This window comes from Bombyx mandarina, chromosome 15, assembly GCF_030267445.1.
Source record: "Bombyx mandarina strain Sakado chromosome 15, ASM3026744v2".
Lineage (NCBI taxonomy): Eukaryota > Metazoa > Arthropoda > Insecta > Lepidoptera > Bombycidae > Bombyx > Bombyx mandarina.
The window spans coordinates 2,189,189-2,207,353 of record NC_143221.1 but is presented as its reverse complement, the minus strand read 5'-3'; the positions used below and the strand labels follow the sequence as shown (position 1 = coordinate 2,207,353).

Sequence of the window (18,165 nt, the reverse complement as noted above, 5' to 3'; positions counted from 1 at the left end):
GAATTGAGGGCGTCCATTTTCTTGATGAATCATCCGCGTCGTGTACACTTACGTCCGATGTCTAAAAGACGTCTGGCCTGACCGAAGGTTATAAATTGAAGAAGGACTTTTACTGAAACAGGAAACTGTCATATTGTTATTAAATTTTATTAAAAACCAAACTGTTACTTACTAAATTTTTTTATTATTGCTTAGATAGGTGGACAAGCTCACAACCCACTTGTTTTTAAGTGGTCACTGGAGCCCATAGACATCTACAATGTAAATGCGGCCACCCACCTTGAGATATGAGTTCTAAGGTCTCAGTATAGTTACAGCTATTTACTAGTTTCATAAGAACAGTTTTAAGTGAATATTGTCGGACGCATTTCAATCTGCTCTTCAAATAACGAAAGGCGGTTGATGTACTAAATGAATAAACGCTCCCGGTATTATCAAATAGCCATCAATAAAAGATGCCTATTTTGACCAATAATACTGGCTACTGGATGATGATAAAATTCTAGTTCATATTAAATTCGTTTCACATTAAAACTTAAATTAAAAATCTTTCAATTATCAGCTATTTACTTTTCGACTCATATTATATGAGTATCAGTCCGTTTATTTCATTTTTTTGTATCATTTAATTTATTTATAACAGCTAAACAAGTTTTGAAGTAGCTTCTATAGACTTGGACTACATGATTAATGAAACTGATAAACGTATGTAATAAAATGAATTTCTTTTTAATTTCTAAAACAATTATCACCCTTCTTAACAACTAGAAAATTTGATCGTGTAGCAAAAATCTTACGCTAGTATATTAACTCAATACTAGTGGTGCCCCGGTAATCGAAATTCGACAAAAAATAATTGAAACTCTAGGTTTGTATGTACACTATTATGATTCTATTGTCAAAGACAGCTATTATACTTCTATAATTACAGATTTAGCCAAGACTATACTTTAGACAAATATTAATAAAGACAAACAATATTTAATCTATTCTCAATTTGACCACAGACTATAAGGAATAAGAAAAGTTTGACAATAAAGAAATAGTATGCATGCGAGGGTGTGGCAAATACATGGTAGTGTGTGTAATGTTTTTTTTAATGATTTAATGTATTTTTATGCATAATTAACAAAAATTACATTGTGCACTATATTCTCTCTTATTCCTTCTCTATATTATTTATAAGTGCGGGAAATTTCGTACTCCACCGGTAATAAAAAAAAAATATGGTTTTTTTTTCTATTCGATCGAAAAAGCTCGCTTTTTTGTCAACGCTCGATTTTACTGCCATGAAATTGTCATGCCGGGCCTTAGTGATATCGATTCTAAAGAGGTAAACTCTAGAAACTAAATTCGTATGGTCATATTTACGTTATACACACATTAACATAAATTAATGATTAAATAATAAAGGTACATAATACAAGGGCACAAGACTGTGGTAATTTAAAAAAAAATCAGTTAAATATCCAAGCAATTAGGCTATACGACTTGCCCACTTAAAATACCGCGTAAACAAGCTTAGATCCAATTTCAAGTGATTACAGGTGATTAATAATTTATCAAGATCTCAGTACTAAAAATTTATGTAGGTCACAAACCCTCTGATCCCAATCCGACGTTTAAGTACAGTAAAAGCTTTTTATCCGCAGGGTGGTTGGAGAAAAGGCGAATACGGAATGATAATTTACATAATATATGGGATTATAGGGGTTACGTTCTTAGGTGAAAAAATAAGAACATACTAATATTAATAAAATCTATTTTACTTTTTTCATTAGTCCATTTGACGACGCGTTTACAAAGGATATTTGGTTGCGTACCTACTTATTGAGATCCTTTTTATAAATCGGTTTTTACCGATGTATCGATTAGATCTGCGAATAAAGAAATCTTAGGCGCAAATATATGAATTGGGTCGATTTTTTTTTAATCCGCGTGACAATAGTGAAAGCGCAAATGAAGGAAGCGCGAATAAGGAGCTTTTAATGCACGTATATGAACGTGAGTGTTTCTATAACACAATGCAAAGCTTTGGTATCAATTACGACTTTGATTATGCAAATGAATCAGCGAGAGACGATTATCCAAATAAAAAAACGGGTGTAAGGTTATTTATTACTCCTCGTACTGTATTCATTTACTTAATGCAAGCATCATATTTTGTATTTTAATTTTTGTTAACGAATTATATCTTTCGTAAGAAATTTCGAAAAAAAGCTAACTCTCTAACGCTATTGTTCGTGTGTGTGATGTTATCCGCTTTATAATTCGTATAAGTGAAGCGAATACTGTCATGTCCTAGATTTGTTTGGTATTGTTCCTATTTTAATTAACTTTCGAGAGATGCTTTAAAACCTCCCGTTCTCGGACTTCTGTAGACTCTGAAACAATGTCTTCAGTAATTTCTATCAACTAGAAGCCAGAGCCACTAATAAACGACAATATTCACGTAACATTTTCAACTTACACTCATTTATCATTTACGTGATTACTGGTGGTAGGACCTCTTGTGAGTCCGCACGGGTAGGTACCACCAACCTGCCTATTTCTATCCTGAAGCAGTAATGCGTTTCGGCTTGAAGGGTAGGGCAGCCGTTGTAACTATACTTGAGACCTTACAACTTATATCTCAAGGTGGGTGGCGCATTGTAAATGTCTATGGGCTCCAGTAACCACTTAACACATCCATCTAAGCAATAAAAAAAAGTGATCATCTTCATCACAATTCATCATCTATCCTGTCTTTTTAGATGCACTTTCTACAGATATTTCCATCTCTTTGTCCGCAGCCGGAGCGAGTTCCTAGGATGTGTCTCGTTCCAGTTGAAAGATGCTATTGAGTGCGACATCAAGGGCACCTACTTCCTGCAGCAAAACGCGGGGCGTGGCCTCAACGCTGCGCCGCTGGCACATGAGAGAGCCGGCGATCGTGTAGCTGAAGTCGAACGACCCAAGATGGCCACCGACAACATTGAGACCAGCACCAACGATGGAACCAAAGAGAACCACAACGATAAAGGTTCTTTTTTATTTTTTTTATCTATTGCTTACGTGGGTGGACGATCTCACGACGCACCTGATGTTAAATGGTTACTGGAGCGCATAGACATCTACAATGTAAATGCCGTCACCTACCTTGAGATAGCAGTTCTAAAGTCTCAGTTTTTAAAGTACAACGGCTGCCCCACCCTTCAAACCGAAAAGCCCCTGCTTCACGGCAGTAATAGGCCGGGTGGTGGCTGCGACGACTTCTAAAACGGTTCGTCACAATTTGCACGTATAATAACATTTCTTCTTCTTTATTAACGAGCCTTACATCCAACTGTACGTGATAGAAATTTCTAAATACAGAAATAAATGGATTTTGTAGTCAGGCTGAGATCTCCGAGAAATATGGACTTAAAAACAAAAGACCTATATTTATGCAGATCGACCTCAAAATACTAAACATAGTCGCCAAAAAATTTCATTTTTTTTATTGTTTTTATTGCTTAGATGGTTGGACGAGGTGACAGCCCACATTGTGTTAAGTGGTTACCGGAGCGCATAGACATCTACAACGTAAATGCACCTACCTTGAGATATGAGTTCTAAGATCTCAGTATAGTTACAACGGATGTCCCACCCTTCAAACCGAAACGCATTACTGCTTCACTGAAATAGGCGGGATGGGGGGGAACCTACCCGTGCGGACTCACAAGAGGTCCTACCACTAGTAAAATTTTAACTACAATTTGTAATTTAGATGTTTGTAATTTAGGTGTTACAAATGGTCCCTCCGCGACCACAGCCAGTCAGGCCCAGGCGGTAGCCGCAGCACTACAAAGAGAAGCGGACGAGCACCTCTTCCTACGATACTTGGAGCTGGACCCTCCGGATGATCCATCGGCTCCGAGACGGCCCCAACGGAATGGCAGAACCCCGTTCACCACAACTAGAAAGTGAGTATTAACCATCAATCAGCCAATCAACCAATTTAGTTAGAGAATTGTTTTAAATCAAAAGACCTATCTAAATAAATAACCAATAATATTAGGATATCCAACCATTGGTCTGAGTATTGTCTCAAAATCTAATTTTTTCAGACTTCTCCGAGGAACTGCAATTGGCTTTGGTTTCACTGTAATATGGACCAGATCACCAAACCTATCTAAATAAATGAAACACCAATAAATACTAGGATATCCTTCCATTGGTCTGACTATAGTCACAAAATCTAATTTTTTTAGACTTCTCCAAGGTAGTGCAGGTGGCCTTGGTTTCACTGTAATATGGACCAGACCACCAAACCTACCTAAATAAATGAAACACCAATAATATTAGGATATCCATCCATTGGTCTGACTATAGTCTCAAAATCTTTTTCTTTCAGACTCCTAAGGGGTACTGCAGGTGGCTTTGGTTTCACCGTAGTATGGACCAGACCACCAAGAGTCGAGAGGGTTGCCCAAGGGGGCTCTGCAGAAAGAGCTGGACTGAGAGCCGGAGATTACATTGTGTTTGTTGGCTCGAAGAACGTCGTCACAGCATCTGAAGAGGAAGTTAGAAATCTTGTGAAGTGAGTGGTCGGATATTTGAGTTATTATAATAAATGGCTTATTTTAAATATTTAATTTAAACTCTAGTTAAAACCTGTATGCGTGTTGAAACAAACCCATTTAATCAAAAGGTAAAGATTTTTTACTTTTAAAAAAAAATTTCCGTAACAGATGTAATTAAGTTATTGGCTTAATGTCGCTGTGTGTTTGAAGTATGTATTATAATTTGTCTAATATTTGCATTTGTAACAGGTCCGCAGGCCAGATACTCCAATTGGAGACATTTAGAAGGGTACCGCCTAATGGAGTAGGCGTTAGACCGAGGCTAGCCCAAGTATCAATACCCCCGCCAGAGTCGACACCGCCACCCCCACCACGGTCACCACGTGGCAACGCTCTGGCGTCACCCGCCACGGCCGCGCGACCCCCAACCGCCTGCTCTTCGACCAGCCAGTCTCTGGACCGCCGCAAACTGCACCTACCCCAGGTCACCTTCTCGAAGGAGGTCGGTAATGGAATCATAGTTTGACGTTTCATCGTTCGAATTTCGAAACTAGTCATCTGTTTGAATTTGGAAATTTCGAGGTTTATAATAATTATTTTTCTTTCTTGTAGTGGTGCTAGTTTTGGGCCGTTCAGTTGCGGAAGCTTTTTGAATTTAGAACGGTTTTTTCGTTCGCTGTAAATGTGTTATTTTTTTTTCTTTTATTTAGCGATTAAGCCTAGCATTTTGATGATGACTTTAACTTATTACCATGCCTTTTTATTTATTTAATCGTCTTTGTTAACTGTACATTTTATTTTAATTTTTAATGATTTGTTATTTATTATGTATATACTTCATGATACATTCCAATTTTGTATTTTGTAAGTTTTTATACGAGTAGCGTTTGCAAATTAATTACGAGGAATTAAATCCTGTATTATAATATAATGCTATTACAATACGCATAAAAAGCCTACTAAGTAGGTGCTTTTATGTCTAAAGGGGAACTTTACGTTTAAGCTCTGAGTGTTTGTTATTTTTTGTTAATCATGTAGTAATAAATGTGGGAACACAGGATTATTATATACATCAGTATGTCTTTTTCGGTGACAGCCAGCTTCAAATACAATAAGAAAGAGACAAAAAACTATGTATATCGTTTATTATTAACCAACTTACTAATTGATTTTTCTGTTTAGATTTTTCCTTAGTCTTTTGGAATAATTATTCCAATTTTAGTTCTATGCGTGCTTTTTTTCTGTGACTGTCAAATTCTATGTTCTATTTGACAGAAATTGATTTAAAATTGAGCTGAGAATAATAAAATAATCCTGTCACAGAAAAACAAAGTCGCGCAAAGTTAATTTTCATTTAGTTACATTTTAATTTCGTCAGACAATTACAATTTAATTGTTTCCTGTTATAATTTATTTTATTTCTGTTTGATTTTCCATTTATGTTCTTTAATTTTAAGTGCAAATAAAATTTTATTGCTTTTCATTTTGTTTGACTTTTTCTTTTTCTTTTCTTTTTCTTATAATTATTAAAGTGCACACTTCGAAAGCCGTTATAACTAAAATATACAAAGTAACCTGCATTCAAATTCACCACTTATATAGGCCCACTACAGACAAAGTCATCTTAGAAGGACGTCGGTTTAGTGCCTTTAGTGACATTTCTGCCGCGATGTGATCATGTGTACCGGTTTGAAGGCTGGGGTAGCGGTTATACAAATTTCACCCACTGAGTTTCTCGCTGGATCTTCTCGGTGGGTTGCGATTCCGAACCGGTGGTAGATTCTGCGAAGCACTGCTCTTGCTAGGGCCAGTGTTAGCAAACTCTCTCAGGCCATAGCATAGCTGGAAGAGCTTAGACTACCATCGAATAGGTAGAGAAAAAAAAGCAAATGTAGACACTATGTCTTAAGATTGGTGGTCGAAGTCACGTTGTGATATCTATAAACTCCAGTACTAACCAGTGTGCTTAGTGCGAGTTTTTTAACGTTATCGATAGCGTAAAAGTTAACTCAACTTTGTATGGAGTTGAAACGTTCACCTATGTTTGCCGCTAGTAGCGCAGTTCCAACTGCATACAAATTTGAGTTAGCTTTTACGCTATTTAGAACGTTAAAAAACTCGCACTAAGTACACAGTCAGCTCCAAGTAAATTGAGAGAACGTTTATCTATATAGAGAAAAAATAATTAGTTCGTTTTGCCGTATATGAGGAGCGGGTTCAATAAGCTGCATTTGAAAATGTGTCGTTGTTTTTGTATAAGGCGACTTGAGTAAGGAACGATTATTAATAATACGAAATACAATTGAAGCTAATAAGCGAATATTGTTTAAACACCAGCGTAAACAACAGGCTGAATTAAAAATGATTGTACAAAGTAATTATATTATCGTATTGTTACGCGCAAGGGCTCTGGATAGACACAAACTGTCCCCGAAATGCAGATTTAAACTGAACTTAATTACTCGATACTTGAAATAGACTTTTTAAGTGTTGCAATTCACTCATTTTGCTTCACTTCGGGTGATCCGTTCGTTGATTCGCTTCGAATAGAACTGATTACAAGCCTTCATGTTGTCAGTTGTCTATGCAACGCTCTTATAGTCACCACGTCTATGTCTACAATTTTCCAGAAAAAAATCGATGGTACTAGTAGGTTGGATCTGTAGGTTGTATGTTCTTTATCAATAGATGGCGTTACTTGTACTAGCATAATAATTCTCGAATATTCTCAATAGTACTATAGTAGAATTATTTTGTCCGTGCAGTTTGGGTCATAAAACATAGCCCGACTGGGCGGTGAACATGTTGCGCGGGTGCAACGTCATTATCGATAAAAAGAAATTATTCATCGAAGGCAGGTACACGGCGACGGGGTGGTATACGAAGGGTGGTGAGACATTGTTATGTTATGAGTCATTTGTACTCATCTGCAAATTATAGTACATTATGTCGAAGAGACATGTGTTTTAATGCATTCGTTCTCTGAATTTCATTAATGACACAATGGCTACTAAATCAAAACGGCAGAATTTATTCAAAATAATATTTGCACGTGTTGTTATCAACAATGTGTTAAAAATTTTCACTGAAATAAGAATAAATCCCGAAAAGTTACAAAGTGTTAATTTCTGCCGTTCTCGTAACTTGCTGCGGCGATATGTGGTGTAAATGTTCGATTAGTGTTTTTTTCTTTCATTTTTATCACTAACCCACAAAATGACAAAACTAAATACACTATCGATAATGCTTATCGACAACAATAATGCGCATCACTAAGCCCGTCAATAAGGCTCTTGAGTGGAAGAGAGAGCGAAATACTCGCTTCACCGTTCCGATGTTTTATGACCCAAACTGCACGGACAAAATAATTCTACTATAGTCGTTTTGATATATGTTTTACTATTTGATAATAGATGGCGTTACTCGTACGAGCATAACAATATTGTAATCGATCCTTCCTACGTGTGCAGCTTTTTTTAGCCTGATCAGATAATATCTTGAATTTGGTGAAAATTATGTTGCAATATTCCGTTGCATCCGTTTTACGAGCAATGTGCCCTGCCCACTGCCACTTCAACGTCGCAATCCTTTGGGCTATGTCAGTTAACATGATTTTCCTGCGAATTCCTCATTTCTGATTTGATCTCGTAGGGAAACTCCGAGCATAGCTCTCTCTAACGCTCTTTGAGTAACCTAGAGCCTTCTCATAAATCACATTGTGAGGCTGTTGGGGCCGGAAAGTTTTTGAATGGGGACAACTTACTAGAAGACGTAGCGTAGCGTAGCGTGGGGGTGACCGATGACCTATTGAGTTTTTTTTTGTTTTTTTTTTATCCCTTATCTGGGTGAATGGAGGTCTAAGGTCTCAGTTTTAACAGTACAAAGGATTGCGTGGTTTTATGAAACGGATAGGTTTTATGAACTATGAAATGGTAAAAGTGAAACTTTTTTTCACATTATAGACATTTAACATTTACATTAAACACTAACAAAAACAAACAAAATAGCGTGGAGCACTGGCACAAATGAGTAAGTCTATACACTACACGGTCAGCTGCTGCGAACTATAGGCGCCGCCCTATTGGCCTTGGCTGCTCTGACGAGCGCCTTTCACCTTATCCCTACTCCGCGGCTGACCGTCACGCGACATGCAACACACGGACGAAAAAGTTTGAGACGATGTGATAAAAGTTTCACTTTAATATATAAATTGCATACTTGTTGTATACGTAACTGAGCAATTTTTTTTATTATTATACAAACTGAGCAATGGGATTGCAAAAATGGCTGCAGCTTGCGATGCAAGATTACTCAACACTAGGCATAGGACGCGATTTAGTGATCTTAATTATACTTAGTCTGGCCATAAATACTGTTACAATTAAAAATAAAAATAAAATATATTGCAAAAAACATTTATTACTTTTACAGTGTGTTAGTTTAATACATAAATATAAAACAATTTAAAGTATAAAATGCTTATTCGAAGTGGTCTCCATTGGCTGCAATACAGTCCTTTAAACGTTGAGGCCAGATATCAACAGAAGCACGCACTCTTTCCATGGGAAAAATTTTCACTGCCAATCGTACAGATTGTTTTAGGGACTCCAAATTATCATGGCATTTAGAGCAAGCCGTACTCTCCAAAACTGACCATAAATCATAATGCAGCGGATTAAGATAGGGACTAAACGACGGCCAGTCTTCAGCTCTGATGAAGTCCGAAACCTTCGTTTCCAACCAAGACTGCGTAGACCGAGCTTTATGACCTGGCGCCGGGTCTTGCTGGAAGACCCATTCTTGATTATTGAACATGGTCTTGTTAAGAGGTTTCACTACCTTCTCAAGAATGGTATATTGATACACTTGTGCCGATGTTTTGATACCTTTTTCACAAAAGTATGGCTCAGTCACTTCTTCATAGCTAATACCCCACCAAACCTTCACTGAAGTCGGATAGTGCCCACGTTGCACTCTGTCGACTAATTGGGAAGCTTCCCTAAGGAAGCTCTAAAGCTTTGAGCATAAATACGGTCATTTTGTTTGTGAAAATGTTGCTCAATTGTAAAAACTTTCTCATCCGTAAACAAAAATTTTCTATGACCTCCCTTTGCGTACCGCTTCAGTAGTTGTTTCGATTTTATGACCCTTTCTCTTTAAAATTATCAGTTAAGAAATAACCAGTACGTCTCTTATAGGCTGCAAGTCCTAAGTCATCTTTTAAAATACGCGACATGGTTCTAGGTGCTATCTTCATCTCCCGAGATAAAATCTTTTGCTTTCGGACAGGATTTCTTCGAATTCTTTTCCTTACTGCTTTGACCACCTTTTTCGTACGAACACTACGTGGGCGGCCAGATCTTTTTCTGTCACAAACAGAGGAGGTCTCATTGCACCTATTAATAGCCCGGTACACAAACATTTTACTAATACCAAGCGTATGGAGAGTTTTAAAAATTACATTTGGCTCCATACCTACTTTGTGTAATGCAATCACAGCGATTCGGCTCTCTTTATCACCCCACTTCATTTTAATATCGCAAAATATTGTACAATGTATTGGCGCCAAAATGAGAAAACTCAATGAGCAATCATATAAAAATGACAGATTCCAAATTCAAATGTAAGTAGTTTGTTTATTTTTAATTGTAACAGTATTTATGGCCAGACTAAGTATATCGAGACATTCATCAGAATGCATGCACCTCCTTTTATTTGGAGGGCTGAACCTCCTACGAGGATGCATGCACCTCCTAGCTGAGTCCGTGCTCATCCACGTCTGGTGAAACTGGAAAGGCCTCTGGACCACCAGTAACACTTCCTTCCAAACAAAAAAAGAGTACGTGCAAGATTACAATACGTCTTGCACTAAGAAAAACGTCTTATCTCATTGACGTATAATTTTTAGACCCCAGGACTGTCAAGAGATGGGAGGAAACGGGCACTCTTGGCAGTGGTAGCCAGGGAGCAGCACTATGCCACGTGCCTCCAGTTCGGACTAGTGAGGTTCGTGTCGCCACTAGCAGAAAGGGCAGACCTCATCACACCGAGCGACCACCAGCTGCTATTTCAAAACTTGGAAGAGGTGAGGAATACAATGTCTAATGTTGGAAGTTCCGTTAATGAGAAGAGAATAAATCATTAACACGCTTTTATTAGCTTCAGACGTATGTATGTCCTCCCTGTCCTGGTGAAACTGGAAAGGCCTCCGGGCCACCAGTAATCCTTCAATCATAAAAAAAAAAAAACGTATGTATGTTTGTAACGGAATCTTTGAACATGATTTTGACCCCCTTTAAAACGTCTGATTAACTCGAAATTTGGTTATACTTATTAAGGACCGATGACAATTCAATATGTAAAAAAAACATTGAAAAATTTAAATTCAACAATAAATGAAAAATAAATAATTGTTTAAAAATACTAACAAAATCCGCTTTAATAGAAAATCCAACTAAAAAATAGAAAATAAATTTTAATAAATTTGAATTAAAAATAGTGTAAAAAGAAATGATTTTATTGTAAAAAAATCGTAATTATTAAGCATAAAATATATGTTTCTTAGTTTTGTTTAGATTTTGTTAGTTTTTTTAAACTATTTTTTTTTTTCCTAATCTTCTCTGGTAGTGTTGTTATTACTGATTTTGGAGGTAGACTGTATTATCAACTTAATGGTCAATGGCCACTCTCGCTTATGGATATTACGAGCAATAACAGAGACACAACCAAGCCACTACTTCTGAAAACCAATTTTTTCGCACTTCATTTGAAGAAGGTAGATTGTAGTAGAAGAAGGTAGATGTAGTAGGAGAAGTAGATTGTAGATTGTAGTAGATTGTAGTGTCATAACTATTGCGTGGTCCAGAGAATGTTTTTATTATTATCTATCTATATTAATAAATAATCTATACTAATATTATAAAGCTGAAGAGTTTGTTTGTTTGAACGCGCTAATCTCAGGAACTGCTGGTCCGATTTGAAAAATTCTTTCAGTGTTAAATAGCCCATTTATCGAGGAAGGCTGTATAATGCTCACGTTAAGACTAATACAAGCGGAGCACCAATAAAGAGTGTTTCAAAATCGGGGTTATTTTTACCTTTTGAGAGCTTCCGCTGCGTGCGCTGCAGAAACGGTTAAAATTTCGCTAAAATAATGTATTAGAGAATTGTTCCCCTTGAAAAGATCTAAAAAAATGTTTATGACAGCATATATCTATATGTTAAGGTTGGCTCACTATAACGTTTTTTATGCTAACCAAATTTGTTCTAAAATAAAGCATTATTTGTGAACTATTCCACGCGGACGAAGTCGCGGGCAAAAGCTAGTAGTATAAGACAAATAAGTTACAAATAATATAGACTGGTGATGCTGTGTGTTTACTAAGCTACTGCGTTTACTAATGGTGGTATTTACTAGTACCACTAATCAAGACACTTATTTTGCCAACCTAAGTACTAAACCTCGCACGCAAATCCACGAATACGATAAAATATCCATTACATGTTTACAGATATTCAGACTCTCAGAAGACATCCTGGATCAAGTGGTGCAAGACGACGGTGAGATTCAGACGTCTACAGTGGTCGCCGTTTACTTGCAAAAAACGCCCGTATTTCTCAGCTTATACAAGAAATACTGCCTTGGACTGAAGAGAGCCGATTGTGTGTTGGTATGTCAATTTATTTCTTTCAATAAATATTCTATTTATGTTTTTTTTTTATTGCCTGGGTGTGTGGACGAGCTTATGGTCCACCTGATGTTAATTAGTCACCGGAGCCCATAGATATCTACAACATAAATGCCACCACTCTGCCTTCTAAGGTCTCAGTTTTTACATAGTCTGCCGGGTCAGCTAGGTATAATTAAAAATTAATTAACACTTTTATTACGCCTTGCTCATTTTTAACCATCTTCGCCATCTTCCTTTTTCTCTGTCATTCTGTCTGTCATTCTCTTCTCCCTTTCTTTCCGTTTTCTCTCACTCACATCTTAACGCTCCGTTCCACACTCATTTCAATACTTTTAATACGTTCCTTTTTTATTTTTTATTGCCTTTGTAGGCAGACGGGCATACGGCCCACCTGATGGTGAATGGTTACCGTCGCCCATGGACTTCAGCAATGCCAGGGGCAGAGCCAAGCCGCTGCCTACCGCTTAATACTCTTCTTAATCTCCGCTTAATACTCTTCTTAACAATCCTACATTTATATTCACCGAAGTGTTTTGATAACAATATAGGATTAGTCCGAAGAAAGCATCGAAGAGGTCGGGCTTGCATATAAGTAACGGTTTGAAAACCCTGAGAATAATAATTAGTAACTTTATTCATCAGGTGAAGAAATCAAAAGACCCCAGCGGAGCATTTTCCCGGTTCTGCACCAGTCCTCCGATACCGCGTAGAAGACCAGACATCACGTCCCTAGTTCACAAGCCTCTAGAACAGTTCAGGGAGTTGTTGAGGTTAATGCGAACAGCCGCGTCTGCCACCGGCGCTGGTCCCTACGATCAGCTCGAGAAGAAGCAACTCCAGTTGATTGTAGAACAGTTACAGGTAAACTGATTTAATTTGAAGTCGTCGTGGCTTAAAGGATAAGACGTCCGGTGCATTCGTGTTGAGCGATGCACCGGTGTTCGAATCTCAGACGGGTACCAATTTTTCTAATGAAATACGTACTCAACAAATGTTCACGATTGACTTCCACGGTGAAGGAATAACATCGTGTAGTAAAAATCAAAACTCACAAAATTATAATTTGCGTTATTACTGGTGGTAAGACCTCTTGTGAGTCCGCGCGGGTAGGTACCACCACCCCGCCTATTTCTGCCGTGAAACAGTAATGCGTTTCGGTTTGAAGGGTGAGGCAGCCGTTGTAACTATACTTGAGACCTTAGAACTTATATCTCAAGGTGGGTGGCGCATTTACGGTTGTAGATGTCTATGGGCTCCAGTAACCACTTAACACCAGGTGGGCTGTGAGCTCGTCCACCCATCTAAGCAAAAAAAATCCATTAATACTTAACATGATGCTAACATAGTATATCCAAAAAAAGATCCGTACAAGGAAAACTTAGTTTCATTAAAATTTCTAATGCAATGATTTCAAATACTTTCTCATCTTATATAGGATCTTTCAAGGTCTAGTTTAGACAAAATGCAGTAATCCCAGATTGTACTGTGAGCTATGAAAAGCTACGAACTTCGCTAGAGTCTTTACAAGCTTTGTCTTAACTTATGTTACTACTCAATCATGCTGGCATAAGGCAATGACTGAAATGAGTAGTAAAATCGCGTGGCCCCATGGCCTATCCACTTTTCCTACTAATCTGCCACAACTATAACTTTATTTACTGTCGGAGAGCTTTTGGAGATATTCTTTCATAGTAAGCTGTACGATATTTCACTGTTCCAGGGTAGCTATCAAGATGTCACCGCTGGCTCCGGGCTGATGGGACTGGCTGGTGATGGGAAGCCCCTGCTGTCAGTTGCTGATTTAGAAAGCAGACTCGTGTTCACTAGGTGTAAGGTGAGTAACAACAACTCCTCCTAATTTTTGTTTGTTTGTGGATTTATAAAATGGGAACCATATTTATAATTAAACTAGCTGACCCGGCAGACTTCGTAGTGCCTTAATCAATAAATAAAAGACCTAAACTTTTGTATAAAATAAACTTAAAATAAACAAAATTAATCTGTCCTACGGGCGACACATCAAAGAAAAAACAAAATTGTTATTTAGCAAGCATTTTCATTCATTTATCTACCTTTTAAACCTTCTCTGGACTTCCACAAATAATTCAAGGCCAAAATTAGCCAAATCGGTCCAGCCGTTTTCGAGTTTTAGCGAGACTAACGAACAGCAATTCGTTTTTATATACCTATATATAGATTAAAGAATAATTTGACTTGTTTCAAATACCAATCTTATTTTTTACAGCCATTCGTCCTAAGCACAGCTGGGCGTCAGTGGATATTTGGAGGCGAACTCTCTAGGGTTGAAGGTCGCGCTGTCAGACCATACTGGGCACTGTTGTTTAGTGACCTCCTACTGTTTGCGACGGTCTCGCGTGATAGAGTGCTGTTCGTAACGGAGGAGCCTGTCGCTCTGGGGGCCGTGTCTGAAGCACAGTTTAATCTAAGAAAAAAAGGTGAGGAACATTCTATTTTATTCCCTACGGCCAGAGAGTTCTTGAGTGGCAACCGCGTACCGGAAGACGTAGCGTGGGTAGGCCTCCCAAAAGCTGGACCGACGATCTAACGAGGTTCGCGGGAATCCGCTGGATGCAGGCAGCGCAGGACCGGTATTTGTGGCGAGGCTTGGGGGAGGCCTATGTCCAGCAGTGGTGAGCTGATAAGAAGAGGTGTATCTTTTTTTTATTGCTAAGATAGGTGGACGAACTCACAACCCACCTGGTGTTAAGTGGTTAGCCCATAGACATTTACAACGTAAATACCGCCACCTACCTCGAGACATGAGTTCTAAGGTCTCAGTATAGCTACAACGGCTGCCCTTCCCTTAAAACTGAAACGCATTAGTGCTTCACGGCAAAATAGGCGGGGTGGTAGTACCTACCAGTACGGACTTATAAGAAGTCCTACCACCGGTAATTACACAAATTATAATTTTGCGGATTTTGATTTTTATTACACGATGTTATTCCTTCACCGTGGAAGTCAATCGTGAATATTTTTTAAGAAGTACATTTTCATTAGAGAAATTGGTACCCGCCTGCGGGATTCGAGCACAGGTGCATCACTAGATACACCGGACGTCTTATCTTATTTTATTTTTTTCATTTGTTACCACAATATTGATTTTTTCCTTACCTTAGCAAGTGCCTAATTTTGTTTAATAATTTTCATTCCAGTAACGGAGTTTCGTCTAATCTTGGGCCGCGTAGGAGGAGAATCGCCACTAGTGTCGTGTGCTCCTCGCACTCCAGGTCGAACACGTACATTGGTTCTTCGAGCACCATCGATAGACTTGAAAGCTGTTTGGCAAAGCCTACTACAAAGGCAGATGTAAGATCAATATTTTTAATATCAACCAACAACTCATGGGAAAATTTTGTTGATTAAACGTATTCCTTTGAAAATTTCTTTCAGATATCGAGCGCATACCATGTCCGGTACTCCGTTGGGCTCACCGCTGGATTCTCCTGACCCACAACTTACATTCTCCCTTGCTACCCTCGACTCGCAGCTGCGTCAGGTATCTGCGTCCAGCATACAAAGACATTCCAGTCTTGCTCTTCTACCGGCCAGCTCATACAGGTCCCATATCAATATGTTGGTAGAAGAGCGACCAGAAAAAGAAGTCAGGGTTAGCTTTGACGTTAGGACCAGCTCTGATTCTCCTACTCCTCGTCCGTGCAGGGGACCACTCAGTACAGTTTGGAGAAAAACTCCAACGCCTGAAACACCATCGGCCAATCTATCTCCGGGTGATTCTCAAACTTTTTCCTCTCACTTTGTGTCAACATCGAGCATTGAGAAAAATGATGAAAGACCTACTTCTCCCAGCGCCCAACTAACTCCAGATGGGGGAGAGGATTACTCCGAATGCTCTCCATGTAGATGGGAATCGTTTGAAGCTGATCTGGCTTTAGCTGACTTAGATGTAGATCCGTCGTACAAACATGCGGTTGAGGAACGTATATTTCTCCCTGATGATCCACTTTTACCCAAAATGGCTTTACCGGAACGGCCGACACCACCCGCTTATCTGGAACTTTGATCTGCGGAGTCAGATCCGGAGCTTGCAGATTCGTGCTTCCCCCGGATATACGAAAACCATTGCAGATAGAAACCTAAAGGGGTTCTAATCTCTTAAGCCGTGAAGGGTGTGTTCTCCTAGTTTTGCATAGTTGGTGTTTAGGAAGTGAGGTCAGCGGGCAGCACTGAAATCATAAAGCTTTCATTGTGTAGACTGGCCGATGGTGGTGACAGCAAAATTTGTTTGATTGTTAAAGAAATGCTTATCGTCAAGATAAAGGTTGTGGTAAATAAAACATTTTGAGAGACATATTTTCGAACTTTAGCAGTATTATAAGAAATCTGAGTACTTATTTTAATTATTGTAGTTAAATGTGTAATTATAAGTCTGATACCCACTTATGATGTAACAAAAAATTAGCAAATTATAATCTTTGAACTTAAATCGAGTCTGTATGATCAATGGGGTATTATTATTATACAAGTCGCTTTAGTGTTAATCAATACATGTATTACATGCCAATATTTTATTAAATAGGATTCTGTGTCAAAATGTAACTATAGGGTACCAACAGTAGAAAATATTTGTATGTATTAACTTCTTCGAGTGCGTTACAATTTTGCTTCGTAAGTCTTCCGTCCTTTTCTTAAGATGAAATTCGAAATTTTTCATTTCGATGTATATGCGTTATAAGTTTACTTATATTTTTTTCTATAAGCTGAATATTTAGTGGGTGTTTGAAAACGATGTTAGCGGTAAAGGCGTTGTAATATGTACAGGAGATTGGGAGTCCGTACGTACTTGTACAGGTCATGTGGATATTTGGCGATCTGCTTCGCGTACTATGAGATCATGTAGAGTACATCTTAGACCTATAGAGCAATTTCAACTGTCGCTTTTAAATTTAGTACTCATCGCCATTAGTATAAATGTAAAGAAATGAAAAATGGTAGCCATTTTAATGAAATGTGAATTAAAAATTTTGTTTAATGCTTTTTATTAGTGTAAAATCGTTTTAGATAAATAAATAATAATATCATGTAAATGCAGTTGTATTTCGAGATGATATTAGAATTGTTTGTGACGCTAGCATCGCAAAATGTTCACATTACCTACATAATATTTTCGGGATGATTGTTGTATTTCTGATTTTTATAAATCGATTTCATAGTTTGGCTCAATTTTTTTGATGTTCGGACTGTGTGTAATTTTTAATGAAACTCTTTTTAACGATTTGAAAAAATATAATATATAATTTTGAGACGATATTTTACTTCTAATTCATTGATTCAGTGTGACGTAACAGTACTGAATTTAGGAATGGATTCATTAATGTTGAATGTTTGTGTTTAGATCGATTTAGTACATTTTTAACTATCCGTAAATAAAGTGATTTTATCAATTGTGAATTAAGGTTTTTATTGATTATTAAGTTTTGCGACGCTAACGAAGAAATTACATATTTTAATTGAAAATGACTACCATCTTTCATTGAAACAATTAATTTGAAATAACGTCGCAGTCACTCCCATTAACAATTATGTCTATTCGAACGCGGTAAGTGATTTTTTCAATTTTATTAAATATAATTTACGAATATCCACATCACCTGTTACGATTTAATAACAAAAAGGTCTAAAATATAATCAATGCAAAGAATTCATACAAATCGTTAAACTTCGTCTCCATCGTTTTAGACGCGACGAAGCTCAGCCGAAACTCAAACAGCCGCTTGCGGGAGTGCAGTGGATGTAGCTAGAAGTATAAGAAGCAAAGGCTCTTCACAACACCTGCAAAGGTGGATGACGCAGTTACCCGAAACTGAAGAACTGGATCCACCGGAACCGGATGTAGAAGTAAATAAGTCACTGTCAAAACATGATATGATGAACCATCTATCATAGCT

The 18,165-nt window shown here is 37.8% G+C and overlaps 1 protein-coding gene across 16 annotated transcripts in view; it reads left to right on the top strand.

The window, feature by feature from the left end:
• Nucleotides 1-18,165, top strand: part of PsGEF (Protostome-specific GEF) — an 81,869-nt gene that overhangs the window by 43,635 nt on the left and 20,069 nt on the right. For all 16 annotated transcript variants that reach the window (XR_016324282.1, XR_016324281.1, XR_016324283.1 and 13 more), the window contains exons 5-16: nucleotides 2,793-3,022; nucleotides 3,764-3,944; nucleotides 4,376-4,561; nucleotides 4,794-5,046; nucleotides 10,453-10,629; nucleotides 12,056-12,214; nucleotides 12,878-13,096; nucleotides 13,956-14,069; nucleotides 14,481-14,691; nucleotides 15,412-15,565; nucleotides 15,650-15,755; nucleotides 17,957-18,115. Coding sequence is in view for 12 of the 16 variants with exons in the window: in XM_089733432.1 (XP_089589558.1) it covers nucleotides 2,793-3,022; nucleotides 3,764-3,944; nucleotides 4,376-4,561; nucleotides 4,794-5,046; nucleotides 10,453-10,629; nucleotides 12,056-12,214; nucleotides 12,878-13,096; nucleotides 13,956-14,069; nucleotides 14,481-14,691; nucleotides 15,412-15,565; nucleotides 15,650-15,755; nucleotides 17,957-18,115 (2,149 nt within the window). In the remaining 4 variants the exon portion in view is untranslated. The remainder of the gene's footprint in view (nucleotides 1-2,792; nucleotides 3,023-3,763; nucleotides 3,945-4,375; nucleotides 4,562-4,793; nucleotides 5,047-10,452; nucleotides 10,630-12,055; nucleotides 12,215-12,877; nucleotides 13,097-13,955; nucleotides 14,070-14,480; nucleotides 14,692-15,411; nucleotides 15,566-15,649; nucleotides 15,756-17,956; nucleotides 18,116-18,165) is intronic.